General features: G+C 39.9%; 1 protein-coding gene across 1 annotated transcript; it reads right to left on the reverse strand.

The window, feature by feature from the left end:
• Positions 1-1,564: 1,564 nt before the first annotated feature.
• LOC114037623 (N-acylethanolamine-hydrolyzing acid amidase-like) lies at positions 1,565-22,982 on the reverse strand. The gene is made up of 11 exons (XM_027854559.1): positions 22,715-22,982; positions 21,420-21,584; positions 16,669-16,795; positions 15,199-15,289; positions 13,314-13,390; positions 12,153-12,325; positions 11,838-11,900; positions 9,323-9,389; positions 8,913-8,941; positions 3,620-3,700; positions 1,565-2,252 (listed from the first exon to the last, which is right to left on the reverse strand). The coding sequence occupies exons 1-10, from the start codon at positions 22,969-22,971 to the stop codon at positions 3,631-3,633; spliced, it is 1,119 nt and encodes a 372-aa protein (XP_027710360.1). The 5' UTR covers positions 22,972-22,982; the 3' UTR covers positions 1,565-2,252; positions 3,620-3,630.
• Between the last annotated feature and the right edge of the window lie 390 nt (positions 22,983-23,372).

Consider the following 23,372-nt stretch of genomic DNA (forward strand, 5'->3'; position numbering starts at 1 on the left):
ATATGTTTTGCAGGACTGCACATGTTTAACCTATATCAAATTTCTTGCCTTCTCAGTGAAGGGAAGAGGAGAGAAGGAGGGAGAGAGAATTTGAAACTCAAAATTTTAAAAACCCAATGTTAAACTTTGTTTTTACATGTAATTCGAAAAAATCATTTTTAAAATTTTTAAAAATGCTTTATAAGCATTGTCTTCAAGATAGCACCTTCAAGAACCCTGTGAGACACAGAGAGGTTAAGGAATTTGCCTAGATCTATATAGCTGGAACATATCAGAAGGGAGGAAATGAACCCAGGTTTTCCTAGCTCTACAACCAATGGAGGTACATCCCGCTCAGTAAATGTTGTTCAGTTAAACTGAATCAGAGTTCTTTCTTTCCCACAGTCTGGAAAGCGTCTGGCCCATGATTCAGTGTTAGTATGCGTAGATTTCACAGGACGATTCATGGTCAGGTTGGTCTCAGAAGCCAAAGGATCCAATACATAAGAATGTTGGTTACAACAATGAAGAATAAGAACACAGTAGAATCCATCCCAATTTCCAAGTTCCAGATTATCTAATCCAATGCTCCTCTGGACATACAGGTCAACCATCATATGGGATCGCATCTTCAGATCGCAATTCCAAGTCAATGTCATGGACACTAACATTGTCTGCTGGTCCAGCAGTTCAAACTCAGCATTTGAATGAAATGAGATATTTGTGGACCAACTGACACTCTAAGAAAAGTTGACTTACAGTGTCAGTTTTGTTTGAAGGCCAATATAAATAACCAAAATAAATAAGTAAATAACTAAAATAACCAAAATGTGTTAATAGGATTATTTTTGTCATCTAGGCATAATTTAAATTGAGAATATTATTACTTACATGTCTTAGTGGCCTGAAAAATGTTGATGCATCTCCTTAAATGATAAATTCATTCCCAGGGAAGAGCTCACTTACTTTGGGAACCTGGTCTCTGATGGAATTTTAGACTTCTTTCTGGAGTGCAATTAACTATGATTAGATGAGTATAAATTAACAGGATGGCAGTGCTGTCACTGAGGAGAAAAAAATTTTTAAAAAACAGTTGACTTAATGAGAGCATGGGAAGGATCTTCTTTAAGGACACAGACCTGAGTGAGGTTGACATAACCATCACCATACAGAAACTTCCAGTCAACAGGATGTGTTGGGTGATATGGGTTTGGCAGACATCCACCAAATCCGAAAGACACCAGTTTCTTCTGCCCTACGTGACCAAGAAACTCAAGCCTTAGCCCCTTGAAATAATCAAACCTTAGTAAAGCTTCCTTGACTTTTAGGGGGAAACTAACCCAGCCTACATGGTAGGGATGCTGGTAGCTATTGCTCCTACTATGTGAAATATTCTGGAACCTGTTAAAAACAAACAAACAACTCCTTCTGCAAATAAATAGCTTCAGGAAATCACTTCTTTCTTGGGTTCACAAATGGACTTTTTCTATCACTAAGATGTTATGCTTTGGGGGCAGTGGACCAGAACCATAGTTTTCTGATAGATAAAAAAAGAAAGTTAAGGAGAATACCACAAATACCAATACAATATCTTTATAAAGTTTTTATTCAATTGTTCGAAATTGTTTAACAATTTGTTGCCTAGCCCAGCAATTGACATAATCATAGTGATGACTGGGATGGTGGATTACTATTTAGAAACAATAAGAAAATAGGTTAGTTTTTTTTTAACTGACTCAAGTCTAGTAGAAATTTTAAACAGAAACTTCATAAAAGATCAGAAATACTAGTTGCATAGAAAAATATAATAAAAATCACGCTTTCATTATCCAAAATGGAAGGCATCATATAGGCTCAATATGTGTATCTGTTAGAATTCTATTTCTTCCCTAAACACTTCACAATAGTTCTTTATCTTCACCAGTTCACTTCACAGGGGGATAGCCTGGGGCATGGAGAGGTGGACCGTTATGTATTTATTAATAGTATACATTTTTTAATAGACAGAGCCAACAGCACCTGTCTTTTTAGGATATTCAGATTAGGATAAATAAAATCAGGGAAGATTCTGAATATCAGTTGTGAATGAGGTTGAAAAATTTAACCCCTTTGGGCAGCAGCTGTCATCATCTTCCTTACTAAAACTGGTTTTATAGGGTTCCACTTGGATACGGTAGCACGGTATAAAGTAGATGTCTTCAAAAGAGATTACAGTACATTCACTTGGGTTTTTTTCATTGCAGTGCTTGGAAAATCCATCTTTTTCTTTTCACCTGTTGGAAGGGAAAAGTAAATAAACTTTAAAAAATTCACCTTTCAAAGTATCAAGGATTCAAACTAAACCAAATTTTAAGGAACACCTAGGGATATACAAGCCTCTCTTAATTTAAAGTCATTCAAGGGTACACTCTGTTTCTCAATAATTAATGCCCAAAGAACCAGTAGTTTAAAATCCAGGAATAAGGAGCAGCTAGGTTGCACAGTGGTTAGAGCACCAGCCCTGAAGTCAGGAGGACCTGAGTTCAAATCTGGCCTCAGACCAAACACATCACACTAGCTGTGTGACCCTTGGGCAAATCACTTTACCCCCATTGCCTTAAAAAAAAAATCCAGGAATAAGCCATGCTTATAGATGCAATATCTGCTTTTCCATAAGCACAGGGCAAGTTCTTGCTAAGAGTTCTGTAAGTTAAAGAGGTATGGTTACTAGTAGTTCAGGCTATGGTAACATCTCTGTGATCAGCTTTACCCAAAACCTCAGCATAAACTCTCGTCCATCATCACCACTTTTCTTAGACAGATGTACAACAAATCTCATGGATTCTGATTCTCAGTTGGAAAAACTCAAGCATTGAAGGTTAAAGGCCCTATCCCCACATTTACAGTGAGTCAGTGACTGAGAAAGTTTTCTCCCAGACCTACAATATAAACATGGGAGCTCAGTTTCCGTGTCAATATTCAAAGCAAACAGAAGTGATGCAGTGGATAGAGAGACTGATGTAGAGTTAGGAAGACCTGAGTTCAAATCTGTCCTCACTCATTAGCTGTGTGACCCTGGGCAAGTCACTTAACTCCTGTTCATGTCTGAGTTTCCTCACCTGTAAAATAGAGTTAATAGCAGCAACTACCTCCTAGGGTTTTAATGACAGTCAATAATAAGTATAAAGTATTCAGCACAGTGCCTGGCACATAGTAGGTGCCATATAAGCGCTGTTGTTGTTCAGTTGTTTCAGTCATATCTGGCTCTTTGTGACTTCATTTGGAGTTTTCTTGGCCAAGACACTAGAGCGGTTTGCCATTTCCTTCTCTAGCTCATTTTACAGATAAGGAAACTGAGGCAAACAGGGTTAAAGGACTTGCCCATGGCCATTATTATAGTTTTATAATTTTTTCAATACAATTCTATAAATATTGAGTGTCTACAATGAGCAGATTTGCTAAGAAAGATGCAAAGACAATTGGTTCACTAGTCCTGCTCTCAAGGAGCTTACAGTCTAGCGGGGGAAGACCTTCCCATCTCATGTCAAGTATGTGACACAGGGTTACTTTCCTTTACGAGAAAAATCTCCGCCAATGAAGCAGTAGGCATTTCTTCAGCAGTTTTTATGGTTAAATTAAATTCCCTCTTGTTTTTACTTACGTCTTTCGCCCTCAGTTTCTGATCTGAGTTGTGTAGTTGTCTGGCTTTGCAGCGCTCATTACTGTTGTATAAATTGTTAAACTGAAAGAAAAAGAGAGAAAGGATGGTCCACGCCTATCATCATCCCTGATGAAGATAAAAGCAAGATAATCGGGTAACCATGCTCACATAAACCTCTTCTGGGTGATGGGCCAGACAGGGCATCTGTGACATAAGCACTTCAAATTCAGAGCTCAAGTCCCTAATGGTAGAGCTAACATTAGACACATAGGACATCTCTCTGCACCCTTTGCATACTCAATGATGCTGGAGCAGCTGACTGGTTGATTCCTCCTACTTTGTGCATACCCATGATGCTACTATGATCCTAGCCATGTAGTTTTGAGCCTGATCAAAGCTCCCAAAGGGCCCTAGGCCAGGAATAACTAATCACACATTCCTGCTTGTCCCAAGCAGTTGTATACATTCCAGAGTACTGATGGTACTGATTGTGAGCAATCTCTTGGCCAGAAACAAAAGAGTTGGGGAAATCGTGTAATTGTGCAAGGTTACTCATGAGTCCATATATTATACAGAAGATAAATATTTTCAAAGTCCTTCCATATGAATACTAACCCACTTCTACTGAAAAGACCCTTCATGGGGCAGTTAGGTGGTGCAATGAATACAGAACCAGCCCTGGAGTCAAGAGGACTCGAGTTCAAATCTGGCCTCAGATACTTACTAGCTGTGTGACCTTGGGCAAGTCACTTAACCCCAATTGCCTCCACAAAAAAAGAAAAAAGAAAAGACTCCTCACAGTCTTAAGTCATACACACACACACACACACACACACACACACACACACACACACACACACATATCCAGCCCCATGTGCAAATACACATGTCTGCATACATGCCAAGGATAGGCAATATGTTCTAGTAAGTGGAAGGAGCACCAAATCTGGGACAAGAAGGCCTGGGTTCAAGGACTGATTGTGATACTAATATGCTATCATGTAATATCATTATTATCTGTATATTACTATTATAATTATAGTAAATACAATATTATTAAAGTTATCTGTGTTTATAACTTATTCCCCTTCTAGGCTATAAGCCTGCAATAGGGGAGGGATTGTGTTATATCCAGTAGTCAATCGACAAGCATTTATTAAGCTCCTAATGCATACCGAGCACTGCCCTGAACACTGGGAATACAAAAACAGGCAACAATGCAATGCCTGCCCTCAAGTAGCTCACATTGTAATGGGAGAGATAATATGCTGACAGCTATATGCATACAAGGTACATATGATATACATGGGAAGTAATAACAATGATAACAGCTGACGTTTACATAGTGTGTTAAGGTTTGCAAAATGCTTTATCAGTCTGTAGAAAGCTTTACACAGATTATCTTATTTGAATTTTATTAGAACCTTATGAGATAGGTAATACAGGTGATTCTCTCATCTATACAATTTACAGATGAGGAAACTGAGGCTAAGGGAAGCAAATGATTTGCCCATGGTTACATAGCTAGTGCTAGAGGCAGCTGTTCTACCACACTGCCTTCCTAAATGTTGCATCTTCATCAGCACCTGGCATGGCGCGCTACACGTAGAAGGTAATTTATCAATCAACAAACATTTATTAAGTGTTTGCTATGCACAGGTAGTGTTAGGCATTGGGAATACAAAGAAAACAAATTAAACAAAATTCCTCCTTTAAAGGAGCTTAATTCTATCAGGAGAGACAAAATAAACATATGTTGGTGTACGGGGATGATCCTTGGCAATTTACTTGTCTGAGGCATAAGTCTGCCTCAGGATTTGTCTGTATTATTTATTATATTATATTATTACATTATTTATATAATAAAACATTTACATAATAAAATATATGTATATTATATATTCATTTCATGATATATTACGTATAAAATAAAATATCTATTTTAAAATAATTTTATATATTTAAAAGCATTATTTATATACATTTTATACATATATGGATAACTATTTCAATAAAACTGGTTTCCTTTATAACCCCATACATATTTTTTGGGGTTTTTTAATTAATTAATCTATTTTATGCTTTCAACATTCACTTCCATAAGCTTTTGAGTTTTAAATTTTCTCCCCCTCCCTCCTCACCTTCCTCCCCAAGAGGGTATGCAATCTGATATAGGTTCTACATATACATTCCTATTAAACATATTTTCATATTAGTCATGTTGTAAAGAAGAATTAGAACCAATGGGAGGAACCACAAGAAAGAATAAACAAAACAAAACAGAAAAGAAAAAAAGAGCAAATAGTATGCTTCAATCTACATTGAAACTCCATAGTTCTTTCTTTGGATGTGGATAGCATTTTCCATCATTAGACTTATGGAGATGTCTTAGATGCTTGCATTGCTGAGAAGGGCTAAGTCTATCAGAGTTATTCATCGCACAACGTGGCTGTTACTATGTACAATGTTCTCCTGTTTCTGTTCACTTCACTCAGAATCAGTCCATACAAGTCTTTCCAGGTTTTTCTGAAGTCTGCCTGCTTGTCATTTCTTATAGCACAATAATATTTCATCACAATCATATACTACAACTTGTTTAGCCATTCCCCAATTAATGGGCATCCCCTCAATTTCTAACTCTTTGCCACCACAAAAAGAGCTGCTATAAATATTTTTGTACATGCGGGTCCTTTTCCCATTTTTATGATCTCTTTGGGATACAGCCCTAGAAGTTAACCCTATATATTTTACTTTATACATTTAAAAGCATTATTTGGAGAAGAGATTCTTAGACTTCTCCAGACTGCCAAAGGTGTCTGGGACATAAAAATGTTAAGAACCCTCACTCCCTTGATAGATAGATAGATAGATAGATAGATAGATAGATAGATAGATAGATCTCTCTGTCTATATCTAAACACAGAGATCTCTATATGTGTATACATATGTGCACGTACATACATATACCCCACACGCACATGTGATCATAGCCCAGGTGAGACCCTCTGATAAACAGAGTATATATGACTGAAATGTGAGAGAAATGATTATTCCTTTCTAATATTAATAATCAAATATTGAATTAGGACCAGGATTTTTTCAAAAGCCTGTAGGTTGTTCATTCTCTGAAGGACATCACTGATAATGAGATTGAATTAACTTTCTCCTCAATCTTGTTCAGACCCCACCCAGGTGGGGAAGCCCATTGCACTCTACTCAGGTTTGGGTGGTGATAAATTCTTTGATTAGATTGCCCAAGGGAGCTAAGATGATGGAGAAAAGCCAGGAGGTTGGCTTAACTCTCCCTTCCAAACAACATTAAATGCAGACCAAAGCTTACTATTTGCTCTTTTTTTTTCTTCTGTTTTGTTTCTTCCTTCTTGTGGTTCCTTCTATTGGTTCTAATTCTTTACAACATGACTAATGTAAAAATATGTTTAATAGGAATGTATACGTAGAACCTAAATCAGATTGCACACCATCTTGGGGAAGGAGGCCCAGAAAATTTAGAACTCAAAAGCTTATGGAAGTGAATGCTGAAAACTAAAAATTAATTATTTATTTATTTTTTAAAAGAATAAAAGAAACAACACTAGATCAACCCTCTAAATATATTCTGGAGTGACAGAACCTACAAAAAGATAGAGTGAAATGATTTCCCAGCTTAAGATAAGTTAGAAGGACTTCAGGAAAGGCCTGTCTCACTTGGGTGAAAGGGGAGTACAGCCCAGTGCGGAAGGTATCCAGGCAAGCCAGTGGGAGGCTCTTAGCCATAGCACAGATCAGCAAACTAGGCCCCTCGCTCCAGCTCAGCAGGCCAGCGGCACAGAAGGTCAGTTGTGAGACCTCCAGCCCCATTACGGAAGGCAAACTGCCAGCCCCAAAACTCCCTGGCACGACAGGTGCCACTATCCCAGGCTACCCCAGCACAGTGAGTAAGCTCCTGAAGCCCCAGTGCAGAAAGCCAATGACCAGGCCTCTGGCCCCCAGCACAAGAAGCTTGGGACAGATACCCCTGTGCCCCAGGAACAGAGTTCAACTTTAAACGTCACAAAATAGACTTTAAAATGAGAAAAAAACCCTGACCATAGAAAGAATACAGAGAAAGGAGAAGGGTCCGAGAGAGAACTAAAGGAGATATCCAAACCTAGGAATAGGACATGGATAATAATCCAGCAAAGAAGACTGAGAAAGAATGGCCAGAGAGGTAGGAAGAGAACAGGAAAGCGCATTATCAGGAAAGCCAAGAGAAAGGAGAGTATTTTTTTTTTGTTTTTTGTTTTTAGGCAGTTGGGGTTAAGTGACTTGCCCAGGGTCACACAGCTAGTAAGTGTCAAGTGTTTGGTCTGAGGCCAGATTTGAACTCAGGTCCTTCTGACTTCAGGGCCAGTGCTCTATCCACTGTGCCACCTAGCTGCCCCGAGAAAGGAGAGTATTGAGGAAGAATGAGTGGTCACCAATGTAAAATGCTGCTAAAGAGTTCCCAAAGATGGAGACTGAGAAAATGCCATTGGATTTAGCCATTAAGAGATTGTTGATAACACTGCAGAGGGCAAGATTCAGTCAAGCAGCAGATCCAGATGTCAGATGGGAAGGAGTGGAGAAGTGAACAATAGGGAAGGAAATAAAACAAGCACAAAGTCCTATTCTGTGATTGATAACAAATAAAGATAATTCATGTCTATGAATGGCAAACACCATTTTTCTTACAGATTTCCCTTGTTCCCTGAGATAAACATGAGGCCATTCCCCTCCAGTATAGGTTAAAACATTTCTTGACTTAGCTATTCTCAGCAATATAATGATCCAAGATAATTCTGAAGGACTTTTGATGAAAATACTATCCATCTTCAGAGAAAGAACTAAGAGAGTCTGAAGGCAGATCAAAGCAAACGTTTTTACTTTATTTTTCTTGTTTTGCTTTGTTTTTTGGTTTGTATTTTCTTTCACAACATGAGTAATATGGAAATGTTTTCCATGAATACACATGTATAATTTATATCAAATTGCCTTCTCAATAAGGGAGAGAATCTGGAACTCAACATTTTTTAAAAATGAATGTTGGGCAGCTAGGTGATACAGTGGATAGAGCATCAACCCTGGACCTGAGTTCAAATCCGGCCTCAGATACATAACACTCACTAGCTGTGTGACTCTGGACAAGTCACTTAACCCCAATTGCCTCACCAAAAAAAAAAAATGAATGTTAAAAATTGTTTTTATATGAAATTGGAGGGAAAATAAAATGTTAAATGAGAAAACAGACATTCTTAATGACATTGAAGACACTTACTGGTTCAGAACTGGAACCACTGATAAAACCTGCATTTAAAATTAAAAAAAAAATTCCATTATACACAAATTCTTTGAAACAAAGCTGAAATACAAGTAGGACAGAAGGGGGCTAAGACATTACAGTAATTGGATATAGAGGGTGGGGAGAAAGAAAGAAGATAACTTAATTACTTCACCTAAACAACAAGTCCAGAAATTATCAACCCCCTTTATTAAAAATAAAATGAAAGTAAGAGTATTTCAGCTAGGTAATATCCCAACACAAATAATTTCATCAGTCTGTCTCTGATAACCAAATATAATCTGCTACCTGTTTTCAAATCTTGTCATTCTATGGCACTATTTTGTTATGTTAATAGATTTCTGAATCATTTGTACAAAAAAATTTTTAAAAAAACCTCAAGGTACCTTAAAAAGTGTATCAAAGTTGATATGTTCCTGTCCAGTTGCGTTAAGGGCCTTGATGGCAGGTGTTCTGTGGGGGAAATCATTGAATGTTATCTGTCCATTACAAAATCCTTGAGGGATGTTTGAGACACAGCAAATCATCCAATTATAAAATTTATAGCGGAAAGGGACATGAGCAAGAATCTAGTAAACCTGAAACAGAATGCCCACCACAATCTACCCAATAAGTGGCTATCTAGAGATGGCCCATTGGCCTTTGGGGCAGCTTCATTGTTAGGAAATTTTCCTGACACACAGCCCAAATTCGCCTCTCTGCAGCTTCCATCCAGTGCACCTGGTTTTGTCTTCTGGATTAGGCAAAACCAATCTGACCCCTCCTCCATATGCAAATTTGCTAAGCACACGAAAAGATAGCTACCTTGTTTTCTTCCCAGACTCTATCACTCATGCCTTCAAACATGGCATGGGCACAGGGCCCTTCACCACCCTGATTACTTTACTCTGGATACCCTTCAGCTTATCTATGTCCTTCCTAAAATCAGGCACCTACAGAACTGACCACAATATTTCAGAAGTAGGGCAGGGTACAACAGAGCTCTCACATATCCTTATTCCCGGCACTTACTCCTCTCTAAATGCCACCCAGGATTGCATTAGCATTTTCGGCTGCCATAACAATGTAAACTAATATTGAGCATGCAGTTCACTAAAATTTCTTTTCCAAACAAACTTATCTAACCATGCTTCCTCTGCCTTCTACAGCTGAGTCTTAATTAGCATGAATCATGAATGTACTTATGAAATTCATTTTTGGACCCAAATGTATAACTTTACATTGATCTCTATTCATTTTTATCTAATTAGAATCAATTCAATTTTTTAGCGCATCAAAAGTTTTTTGGATCCTGACTTTGTCAACAAGGGTATTTGATATCTCTCCAAATTTGTATCATCTACAAAGTTGCTAAGCATGCCATCTATGCCTTTATTCAAATCATTAGTGAAAATATTAAATAACACAAGGCTAAGCTCAGTTCCCTGGAACATTCCACTATCAATCAATCACTAAACATTTACTGTAAAGCACCTACCCTACTCTGCTAGGTGCTATGCCTAAATCTGGGGATACAAAGAAAAAAAATGACAGTCTCTGCTCTCAAGGAAGGTGTATTCTATCATGGAAGACAACTTATAAGTATATAAGTATGCACTGAATAAATATATATTGAAAAACTACCAAATAAGTACAAAATAGTCAGGGAGGGCACTAGAGACAGAGAGAACAGGAAAGGCCTCTTGTGTGGGACGTGGCCCTTTGAGCTGTACCTCAAAGACAGACCGGAATCCTAAGAAATGGAAGTGAGGAGGAAAAACATTCCAGGCATGGAGGATGGCCGGTTCAAAAGCAGAGAAACAGGAATGGAGGGTTATATATGAGAAACAGAGGAGATCAGTTTGGCTAGACCACAGAGCAAACATGGGCCTTTTGATCTATGGGATCCATGGATTGAGTTTGGTGGGGGGGGAGAAGAGAGGAGGGGTCTATAAACCCATATATATTTTTATTTATATAAATTATATCTTTATTTCAATATAATTGGTATCTTTGTTATCCTACGTCTTTTAATTTATAAAGTTAACAATATTATTCTGAGGCGTCTATAGGTTTCACCAAATTGCCAGTGGGGTCCATCACACACGCACACGCACACGCACATGCACACACACACACACACACACACACACACACACACACACGGCTGAGCCCTAGCCTTGGAGTGTGGGAAGGGGAGTATTGTATAATGAGACCAGGAAGATAGGATGAAGCCTAAGGCACTAGGGAGCCAGCGGAGTTTATTAAGCACTTGGTTCCGCAGTTAAGGAGAATCACATCAGCAGCTGTGTGGAGGGGAGATTGCAATAGGAAGAGATTTGAAGCTGGGAGATCTATTCAGAGATCCCACAATAATCAAGCAAGAGATGAGGAGGGCCTGAACTAAGATGACAGCTGCAAGAGACATTGTACAGGTAGAATGGTGAAACTTGGCAACAGATTGGCTCTGGGGGGTAAGGGAGACAGAGAAATAGAACATAATGCCAGCTGGGATGCTGCAAGGACAGTGATGCCTTTGACAGAAATAGAGGAATTCAGCAGAGAGGAGGATTTGGGGGGAAAGACAATAATACCTGCAGACCTCATTTCCAAGTTGACAAGAACTAACTGGTCTTACCTACTTTCTGAGTAGTTCTTCCACTAACAAATTTCCCTATTGCCTCTCTCAGCAAAACCAGGTGGCTAGACTTGCCTTTGGCTAAATGACTTCTCCTGAGGCTACTGAAGACGTTTTTCTATATCATTCTTTGAATAGCGGTAGCACCATCAAATCCAAGCCAAACAAATATTCCTGGGAAGACATGTTTCTTGGCTTCTATGGCTTTCCAAGCTGCTGCATGACAGAGTCATCCTTTTTAATAGAGCAAAAGTACCTCAATCCCAAACCCTGCAGAAATGTACCTTCGATCATCCCCTTTGGGAGTTGGTTTCCAGTGATCATAATTTGTCTCAACTAGGAACCACCTAGGAAACAATATGTTAAAAAAAAAGAATCTGAGAAAGCGGTCCTTGGCATGCCTTGTAGAAACACATAATTTTGACTATATAATTCAGAACCAACCAAAATTTGATATAAATGTTAAATAAAATGTTAAATATTTAATATTAAAATAGTAAATAGTAAAAATATCATTGCTCATCAGGACTTTCTATGAATCTGATTGATTCACAGGTATCAGGTATCAGCAGGTGGAGGAAATTCCCAATTCCACTTACTGTCCATTTGTGGGATCAAGAGGCCAGATGTCTGCAGGACCACCCCTATTTCTTGTGATGACCACCCCCTCCTTGGGGGACACGCCTCCAACAATATAGTAAACATCTGTCACAATGGGTGTCTTGGCCAGTTTGATCACAGCAGCTTGAAAGTTCTCGGCTTCTTCCAGGGTCTAACCGAAAAAGAAAAATGAAAACCATCAATCTTGTACATGCTGGTGTCTTACACAAACGGGTGACAGAAGTGCCTGCAAAGTAGAGCAGTACTTGGTTGATTTATTTTTTATTATAAGCTTAATTATAAGAGAATTGGTCTTGTCAGACCTATCATAGAAAAGGGGTCAAATTACAAGATCTTATATTGTAAATATGCAACTACATGAAGTCATCCTTTATGAAAGAATCCAATAGGAAGCATAAGTCATAGGATAAAGAATGGTAGACCATGACTCCTAGCGACCTTTAAAAATTGGTTCAGTGAGTCCAGAAGAGATTTGAAGAGGCAATCAGCTCTTGATGATATGCATAAAAGACATATTGTTGTTTGTCCTTCATTCTCAAAGAGGACCAATGACATCAGGAGGGTTATATCTTGACTTGTAAGTCAATTGGATTTGAGTGAGGCAGGGCTGTGCAAAGTCATTAGCCTCACTTTCGCCTCCAGAGTCCTGGTAAGACATAGGTCAGGACAACTGGCGATGGCCCAGGATGTAATGGGAGACCGTGGCCTTTTTAAGCTAAGGTCTTTCCCAGGTCTCAATTGTCTGAGACAACACCCATTCAGTAGTTAAAGGCTTGGTAAGAATTGAGGCAAAAGATTACCTAGTTTGCCTACATAAAAGAATCAATCTGATAGGAGAAGACCCTCAGAGTTTCTGGCCAGAACAGAAACAATTGCCATTTACACTCACTCTGAGCCCAACAAAAAAGTTCTGTAATACTTTGTAACTGGTCACCTGCCCCTGTAATCAGGGCCTTGCTGAAAACACCAACCCCAAAGTTTTCAAGGACTTTGCAAATACCAAAGTGACTGCGAAGGGGTTTATATAATGTAGCTTCCTTATCTTAGAAAGATGCATATGAAGTATGGGACATCAGAATGTGAATCGCAGCACAGAAGACAAAGTTAGCATGGACACACTTAACAGAAAACATACTTACATTCCTGATGAGCCAGCTCACAGGACAATTTTTTTTGAGAAGAGCTGCCACTGCATTCTCCCACCAAAAACCTTTATCTACAAAATTGGGGAAAGAGTATTGGGGCAGGAACAAAGTTTATTGATCCCTACATTATAAAATTAATAAAAATAAAGAATTGACAATTTCATATACACTGCTCAAATGGCATTCTTTTAAAAATCCCCAAATCTAGTTAGTTTCCATTTTATTTCGTGAATACACAGCCTGAAGACTTGGCAGAAAGCATACAGTTAAAGGAAGGATGAGTCCCAGTAGACCAAATATTGGGTAACATTCAGTTGCTGGGAATTAGTTAGGTCTGTGTGTTCCAGTAACCAGGGTACAACAATTTTTTTGGGGGGGGTTAAGTGACTTGCCCAGGGTCACACAGCTAGTAAGTGTCAGGTGTTTGGTCTGAGGCTAGATTTGAACTCAAGTCCTTCTCACTTCAGGGCTGGTGCTTCATCCACTGCACCACCTAGCTGCCCCTAACAATTTCTTTATACACATGAGTCTACCAGACAAGTACAATTGATCTCTTCATAAGCATACTCCACCCCAAATAGCAGTAGTTCATGCAAGTATTACACCAGACCCCTTATTTACCAGTGTTGTTGCTTTGTAGGAAGGAAGAGGATAGATACTGGACCTGTAATTTCATATGTGTAGGGAATACCATTGAGGAAACTTCTACCAACAGGTCAGCATCTACTCTGCAACTTCCGAAGTTCCTTAGGATGCATCAGCGATTAAGTGACTTGTTCAGGGTCACACAGCCAGTATATGTCATAGGCAGTACTTGAACTCAAATCTTCCTGACTCTGAGGGCAGGTTTTTTTTTTTGTTTGTTTGTTTGTTTTTTTATCCACCATACCTTATTAATTTCCCTGGACAAAAAGGTAAGGAGTTATTTCTAAGAATGAGTATATCAATAACCTCAGAGAAAATTCAAAGTCAGAGAACCTCGGTTCAAATCTCAGCCCTGCTACTTACTACCTGTGTGACCTGAGCAAGTCATCTTACTTATCTGGGCCTCAGTTTACTCATCTGTAAAATGAAGGAGTTGGAGTGAACAGCTTCAAAAGTCCCTTCCAGTTCTAAATCTGTGACCACATGAAAAATGATTCAAAAGTGCTTGGACTAAAGAACAGAACTCGGTTTATGAGTTTAAAAAAAAAAAAGTAATGCCTGATTTTAAAAAAACACCAGCACTAAAAATTTAGGGAGATACCACACCATCTTAGGGTTCATGATAGATAAGAAGTATACTGGGCATAGTCTGACACACAGATGCAGCCTAGCTTGGAAAGGATTCAATTGTGAAAAGTTCAGACAGAAGCCCATATGATCAGTCCCATGACTTGAGACTCCAGAGGCATGAAAGGTTCTCATGCTTACCAACCAGAAGTTCTCGTGTTACCAACAGTTACCATTAATTCCAATGTGGAAAAAGAAAAAAAAAAAAAGCAGGGCTATCTTAATGAGTTAGCTATCCTATGTAGGGAGCTTATCAGTGAAATAAGAGTGAAAAAGGATACATAGAAGAGATAGAAAGGGAAGGGAAAGGAAGGGAAAGAGAAAAGGAGGGCAAGAAAAGTCTACGGAAGGCTAACACCTCTTGTGAGTAGATAACACTAAAGGAGGGCAGACTTGAATTCAGGGGTTCCTGAAGCAGCTCTCTTACCCATTATGCTTTGCTGCCTCTCAGCTTTGTGCCCCCGGCACAGGCAGTCTCCTGTTCAGATATTCAGATATTCAAATATGGCCATGCTTAATTTCCAACATTGACTGTGTTTAAGATGCTAAAGCTGTAGGCAGAATAGTCAATAAGCCTATTAAAAGGCATGAAGGTTCATCGGCTTACCTCGCTCATCACCAGAAATTGTAAACTTTTTTGGACTTTGTCCAGTCCATAAACCCACATAACCAACGAATGTAGTTCCTGTGTATGCAATCTGAAATCAAAGGAAACAAGATATTTACAATTCTTACCTCAAATATTATAGTATAGATTTACTATGTGTTTCCCTCTTCTCTCCTACTCAAAATTCTTGTGAATTTCAGTAAAAAAGTACATAATTCTACAGTGGCTTTGGAGGAGAGATGCTAGCTAGCTATCATCATTTACAAACTTCCTCACTTGTTTATAAGACAAAAATTAATCAACTGAATTTAGACAATGTTGGAAATTAAAAGGAGTGGGAAACAACATGGTTTCTTCTTTGTTCTTTTTTTTTATTTCACTCTTATTCACCTGCTATAAAGATACCAAAGAGGTACTGGATTCTTTTGTCCAGATTACTGGAGGCGGCTTAGTCTCATGATTAGGTCACATTCTCAGCAGAAGGAGCTGAAGGCTTTTTGCCCACTTCCTCATTAATACATCTACCTCCTTATTAACTAATCAGAGTTGATTTTGCCCTTTTCCAAGGGCTTTTTTAAGCATTCAGTAATCTCCAAAGGATATCTTTGGTTTATAAGAGAAAGCCACTGACATCAATCTATTAAATAATTAATTAATTAATAATTAATTTACTAGCCAGAATTAATAAATTTATTATTAATTACCTAGAAATTATGTCTCTTGAACTTTTCATTTGTCACACCTCTCCAGTTTATTTTACAGAGGAGGAAACTAAGGCAAACAGGGTGAAGTGACTTGCTCAGGGTCACACAGCTCGCAAGTGTCTGAGGCCAGATTTGAACTCAGGAAAACGAGCCTTCCTGATCCCAGGCCCAGCACTCTATCCCACTGTACCACATAGCTGTATTTATTATCTTTACTATATATAATCTTGGGGGTTTTTTGTTCATTTGGTTTTTTTGCATATTCTCTGTTAGAATGTAGGCTCATTGCTAGGAAAAATATTTCATTCTTTGTGATTGTGCCCCCAGTGCCAAGCAGGTCCCCAGAACACAGTAGGAACTTAATAAAAGTTTGTTGATTGATTTTACTCAGCTCGCCAGCACCAACTATGCTACTTGTATTTAATAAAAATTATTTTACAAAAGTACTTACATTTTAACATGGGAAGATTGAAAAACAGATGTCTTTTTTTTTCTATTGGATTTTTTTTTAATCAACAAGAGATCGGTAAGCAGGGCTACTAGTCAATTAAGCTTGGGAGAGTAATGATTGCTTCCTTTAAACCAGCCGATCTGAATGAGGAGCGTTCACTGGGGTGTGAAGGTAAAAGCTGACCTTCCATTTCACAAGAAGACTCTTAACTCTATCACCTAGTCCCCTAACTTCCACGTTCTATACTGAAAGCACATTTGGATACTGTTCCTTTCACTGAAGGCAGCATCAGTTCACACCAGACTCCCACTGTACCTGCCCATTCTTTATGTACTGCACGTCGATTGTCAACTTTCTCAAAAGATTTCCAAATGCATAATCCAAGTTCCGACCGTGGTAAATGTTGCCACGGACATCTTGGGCAATGATGCTGGTGCAGAATCTGAGAAGAAAAGCCAGAGGGGTGGGAGTGGGAACCACACCAATGTGAGGAAATGAGAAAGCAAAAAAGAAGAAGGAAAAATACATTTTCAGTTTTTTGAAAATAATTTTTCATAAGCAAACTACCTCCTACTTCTCCAAAATTGAAAAATGTGATCTTATCCCTGCCAACAAATATATATTTACAATTGTTCAGTCCTTTTGAAAGTACAATTTTCTAAAAAATAAAAATAAAAGAAAGTACAATTTTCTGAGTATTTTCACTCATTTGTCATCATTTGAACTCAGTGAGAGTCCCACTCAGACGTGTCATGGAGATGGGGAGGTGAACCTTGATTCTCAAAGACAGTTCCAATAAATGTATAACCTATCTTACTCACTGTCTTGGGGTAGGGGTGAGGAAGAGTCAGGGAGGGAGAAAGAAAATTTGGAATGCAATTTTTTTTAAAAAAATGAATGTTAAAATTTGTCTTTACATGTAACTGGGGAAAAATAAAATAAAATTTTTTTAAAAAGAGAGTTGCAATGAAGCACATGGTCTCCTAGGTCCTGCTGAGAGAGAACTGTGTGACTGCAGTGACTGAGCATCGCTGTCATATTGCAGCCATCCCAGCTGACCTGAAAAGGTCTGTCATAAGCCAACTGGCCACAAGAAGATTAATTTTTGTTTTGGGGTTTCTTTGGGGGTTTTTTGTTTGTTTTGGTTATAGTAATTCCTGAAGACTAAAGAAAAAAATTGTCAATGAAGATTCTTTAAATTTTAAATTGACAGAAAAGAAAGGCAGTTCAAAGAGAGAAACAGACCAGAAGCATGGTCTGGAATGAACATCTTACATTTATTATCTACTTTTTTAGAAGCAAGTTGTACTTAATAGAGATTCCTAGTTTCAGATTTAATCCCTTTTCTATTCTATGTATATGGAAATGTTGACACTATTGAGTGTTTGTCAAGTTCGATACAACCAAAACAAAACTTTAAAAAAAATTCTTACACATTCCTCTTCCCTATTATTTTTATCTTGAAATGTTTGTGTTTGTTGATGGTTGCAAAGGTCACAATACTTTTTTTTTAAAAAGAACTGAGTGACACTATAATAAAAAAAAAAAAATTGGTTGTACTCAAATAGTTTGTCTGTTCAATGCAAATGCTGGACAGAGAAGTCCCAATCTGCATAGCATTGCCCTTCAATTCTTGTTCTTGGCCATTGATTGCATCCTCAGGGTTAAGGAGATACAATGTAGCCATGATTGCTTATGAGTATCTAGATACTTTTCACTTCTCTATCTTTTCAACGAAAGAGGAAAAGAACCGAAATGTACAAAAATGTTTTTAGCAGCTGTTTCTGTAGTAGCAAAGAACCAAAAACCAAGGGAGGCGGGGTTGCCCATCATTTGGAAAATGACTGAACAAATTATGGTATATGAATGTAATGGAATACCAATGGTAAAAAGGATGGTGTCAAAGAAACCCGGGAAGACTTTTATGAACTGTTGCAGAGTGAAGTGAATAGAATGAGAACAATTTATACTATAACAACAATACTATAAAAATGAAACACTCTGAAAGAGTTAAGAACTCTGATCAGTTCGGTGGCCAGCCACGAGTTCACAGAACTAATGACAAAGCTGCCTCCTGACAGAGGGACGACAGACTCAAGGTGCAGAACGAAGCGGATGTTTTTGGACAAGACCTATGAGAGACTTCGTTTTGCTTGACTAGGCATATTTGTGACAAGCATTTTGTTTTTCTTTTCCAACAAGGAACGAAGAGGTGGGAGAAAATAAATGCTTATTCGTTGAAAAAAATGATAATTAAAATTTTTTCTTTGGGCATCATTTAATAGTTAAAGCCAACAATGCCACCATGATCATGCTCCACTGTATATTCTTATCAGAGCACAGGAAGCCACTGAAGCCGGGCCCCATACAGATTCATTCTCCCATGGTTGTACAACTGGCCCAGCCAATGTGACATACACATGTGGCAGACAGCACATAAACCAAACAGACATCGACCAGCCAATTTGGAGGACACAGATTCTGCTCTCTAACATCCATACTTGTTACAGAAAATATACAATGAGAAAAAGGGGCCAGCCACATTTCCCTAGATCTAGCTCATTAAAAAAAAAGTCCATAAGCACTCAGCATCCCCAAAAATATTACTTCAAAAATTTCTGGATCATTTACCCCCTAAATTCTTTTGAATTCTAAGACTTCAATGAAGCTATTTCTTTAATTTCTGACTTGTTGCAGTACAAGTAAAGCAAGAATTTGCTTTTTTGCCAAGCTTATGTGATTTCCATATGCTATATGTGTTTAACTTACAAATATGATCATAGCACAAATATAACTATAGGAATAAGAATTTATATCACCTTTTTTTTTTGAGCCAATCAGGGTTAAGTGACTTGCCCAGGGTCACACAGCTAGTAAGTGTCTGAGGCCAGTGGTCATCCTGACTCCAGGGCTGGTGATCTATTCACTGTGTCACCCACCATCCCCTTTTAAATCAAAATCCATTCCTTCATTCAGCCTTCCCTGTTTCCCTTCTGCTACCCCACCCGCCCACTGGCAATAACGTCCCTCCTTGGACATCACATGGCATTTTGTTGGATACCTCTCTAAGTACTTGGATGTATTTTTGTATATTTTGGCTGTCTGCCTACGTGCTTTATGTCTGTTAGACGAAAAGAGACATACTTTATCCAGACCTAGGCAGTGCAGTGGGCAAAGCACTGGGCCTGAAGTTGTTATTCAGTCATTTTTCAATTGTGTTCAATTGTTCAACTGTAAAATGGAGATAACAATATCACTTATCTCACAAGGTTGTTGTGAGAATCAAATGAGAGAATATTTGTACAGCACTTAGCCCAGTGCCTGGTACATGGTAGGGTCTATATAAATGCTTATTCCCTTCTCTTTCTGTCCCCTGTAGGGGTGGGGAACTTGCAGCCTCGAGGTCACACGTAGCCCTCTAGGTCCTCAAGTGCAGTCCTTTGACTGACCCCAAACTTCACAGAACAAATCCCTTTAATAAAAGGATTTGTTCTGTAAAACCTGGACTCAGTCAAAAGGCCCAAGGACCTAGAAGGCCTCCAGGAGGCAGGTTCCCCACTCCTGTTAAGTGCCTTGCTCTGCACACAGGCATTTAATATTTGTTTGTGGAACTGAAATATAGTCTGAGCAGTTAGCAACCATTCCTGATCAGGAATCTAACCTCCCATTATAACACTATAAATAGTTCATCTCTGTTTCTCAGTCTCCTCATGTGCAGGCAGCGTGCTATAGTGTTTAGAGTCCGGAAAGTCCAGGGTTCACATTCCACCTCTGATACTTACTAGCTGTGTGATCATGGGCAGGTCACTCGCTCCCTCTAAACCTCAGTTTCCTCATCTATAAAATGATGATAATACCCATAGTACCTTCCTCAAAGGACTGTCCTGAGCACCAAATTTAGATAATGTATGTCAACTACTTTGCAAATTTCAAGCATTATAAAAATATTAATTACTACAGGAAAAACAGGATTGTAATACAAGATTGTTGTGATTATCCAGTAAAATAATATCTATGAAGCTGTGCAAATTGCAAAGTCCTGTTCAAATTGCTGCTACTATCATGTTTTAAATGTTTTTAATCATGTGAATATTATTTAATAATAATTAATTATATCTCTGAAATATTATGAGCAGGCAATGTGGTACAGCAGAGAGAGTATTGGGAATGCCCCAATCCAGAGGCCCAACAATGAAGCCTGATACCCACCTCCTATCAAAAAGGGGATAGACTGGGGAGGGGGGGGCGGCCGGCCACGGAGGAGAGACATGGTAGAGTTTTTTGGACACAGTCGAAGCCAATAAGGGAATTTATTTTGTCTGACTGTGAATATTTGTTATGCAGGTTTTGCTTTTCTTCTTTTTTTCCAATGATGCACCTACTATGTTGTACTAAGAAGCACTTTACAAATAATGTCTTATTTGATCCTCACACCTAGGCACTATTATTATCCCCATTTAATGGTTGAGAAAGCTGAGGCAGAAAGAAAGAACTGATGTCTGAATGCAGATAGAAAATACTTTTTCTTTACGTTCTGTATTTTTTTCGGGGGTTTTTGTCGGTATTTTCTTTCACAACATGACTAATGTGGAAATGTGTTTTGCATGACTGACTACACACGTATAACCCACATAAGATCACTTGTCCTCAATGTGGGAGGAGGGAGGGAGAGAATTTGGAACTTAAAAAATGTTTAAATGAATGTTAAATTTGTTTTTCCATGTAATTGGGGAGAATAAAATATTAAATAAAAAAGAAAGAAAAGTGAGGCAGGCAGAGGTGAAGACAGGGTCACAAATGTATAAAATCAGATTTGAAAGCAGGCCTTCCTGATGCCAGGCCCAGTGTTCTATCCACTGTGCTATCTAGGGAAGTGAGAATAATTCAGAGATTGCACAGGGGGTGGAAGTGGGAAGATTTGAAAGCATCAGTATTTGAAATGAAAAACGAGAAAGACTTCTGATTCCATTTTCTCTCTTTTTTCACTCAAGCGGCTTCAAAACTACAAATGTATTACCTCTGGTCCTTGTTAGTTTCTCAGGGCTAGAATCTGAAGAGATACTCACGCACTGAACTCATAGGCAAGATTGATGAGGACGCAGTCTCCAATATTTAGGCCCAGTATATTGCACATTCCCCTAATCTCGCTTTCAAAGGGCTGAGGCAAGAACTTATCCAACTCTAAGGCCACTGGTCTGAGCACATCATGAACCCAGCTAGGGACGGTTTCCCTGAAAAAGACACAGAAACAAATGTTCAGCGACCTTTCTGAAAAGGATGATGGGGGATGCATCTGTTTCTTACTGTGTGACACTGGGCAAAGTAGTCATGTAAGCCTCAGTTTCCTAGGCTGTAAAATGACATGATCTAGAGGCAATCTGTTTTTTTGTTTTTGGTTTTTTTTTAGTGAGGCAATCGGGGTTAAGTGACTTGCCCAGGGTCACACAGCTAGTAAGTGTCGAGTGTTTGGTCTGAGGCTGGATTTGAACTCAGGTCCTCCTGACTTCAGGGCTGGTGCTCTATCCATTGCACCACCTAGCTGCACTAGAGGCAATCTAATGTAGTGAGAAGGACACTGGATTTGGAATCATGGATTTAGGATAGGATTCCAGTGTTAGCTCTTGGTACCTGTATGACCTGGGGCTAGTTGCTTGATCTCTCTGGACCTCTGTTTCCTCATCTGTAAAATGGTGTTGGACTAGACCAGACTAGAACAAATCTCCTTAATAAAAGTATTTGTTCTGTAAAACTTGGACTCAGTCAAAAGGCCACACCCAAGGACCCAGAAGGCCACAGGTTCCCCACCCATGGACTAGACCACTTCTAAGGTCCCTTCCAGGATCTGTACAAGCCCACCTTCTCCTCTCATGAGGCTGAATGGAGCGCAGTTCTCAGAGGGTGGCTAGATGGCACACACTTGCACAGGTCAAAAGAAGCTTCTCCCTTTAACCTGTCACCACTTGTCCTCATATTTAATTAGGAATTCTTCCAGTGTCATTCCCACCCTCTTTTTGTAGGGCTACACCCAGTTGGGGAAGAGCGCAGAAGAAAACAATCGAAGTGGTCCATAGACTTTCAGAGTCGTGCGGCTCCCAGGAGGGGATTTAGAGCTAGAAGAAGTCACTTAACCCAACCCCCTCCTTTTGCGGAGGAGGGAACTGAGGCCCGGAGGGGTTATCCAAGGTAAGGACTTATCTAAGGGAACACAGCCAGCAGCAGAAACCAGTTGCTTTGATTACAATCGAGCCTGCCTAGCTGACAGGGCACGAGCTCCCATGCCAGGCCTAGCCCCTGCCCCGCCCCGGTGGTCCCCAGCCCGGCAGTCCGCCCCCCTCTGCCCCCGGGCTCCCCGCTCACTGACCCGATGACGGTGGCCAAGGCTGTCCGCAGGAAGTTGGGGTCGAAGTGCCGCAGCACGGGCAGCCAGCGCTGGGTGGCCGCCTCGTCTAGGCTCACGTTGAAGCGAAGAGGAGCTGTCCCCGCCGCGGGGCTGACGGAGCTGGCCGGCCTTCCCGCCTGCAGCAGCAGCAGCAGCCCCAGGAAGAGAGGGGGCCCCCAGATCGCCCCCCAGCCCGGGCGCGCCCCAGCGCGGGCGCCCCACACGGCGGCCCCGCGCATGGCCAAGGGAGTCTGGCTCTGCCCCGGGCGGTGCGGGCAGCTAGCCAGCCGGGAAGGAGGGCGGAGGAGGGGCATCGGGGGTGGAGTGTAACTGGACGGGATGGCGCAGCTCCGGGCCGGGGGGAGGGGGGGCAGGGCGCGAGCTCCGGAAGCACCCATCGCTTGCTTAATCTAATAAGGAAGATTCACATGCAGACTGGAAGAGGAGGAAAGGAAAAAAACAAGCAGTTCCTCCTCCCCCTCCTGCGCACACACACACACACACACACACACACACACACACTCACACACACACAAGCGCGCACACACACAAACACACACACAAACGCACACACGCACACACACACTCACACACCCACATGCACTCACACACACACAAACACACACACACACACACAAAC

This window comes from Vombatus ursinus, unplaced genomic scaffold (genome assembly GCF_900497805.2).
Source record: "Vombatus ursinus unplaced genomic scaffold, bare-nosed wombat genome assembly UNPS02010461.1, whole genome shotgun sequence".
Lineage (NCBI taxonomy): Eukaryota > Metazoa > Chordata > Mammalia > Diprotodontia > Vombatidae > Vombatus > Vombatus ursinus.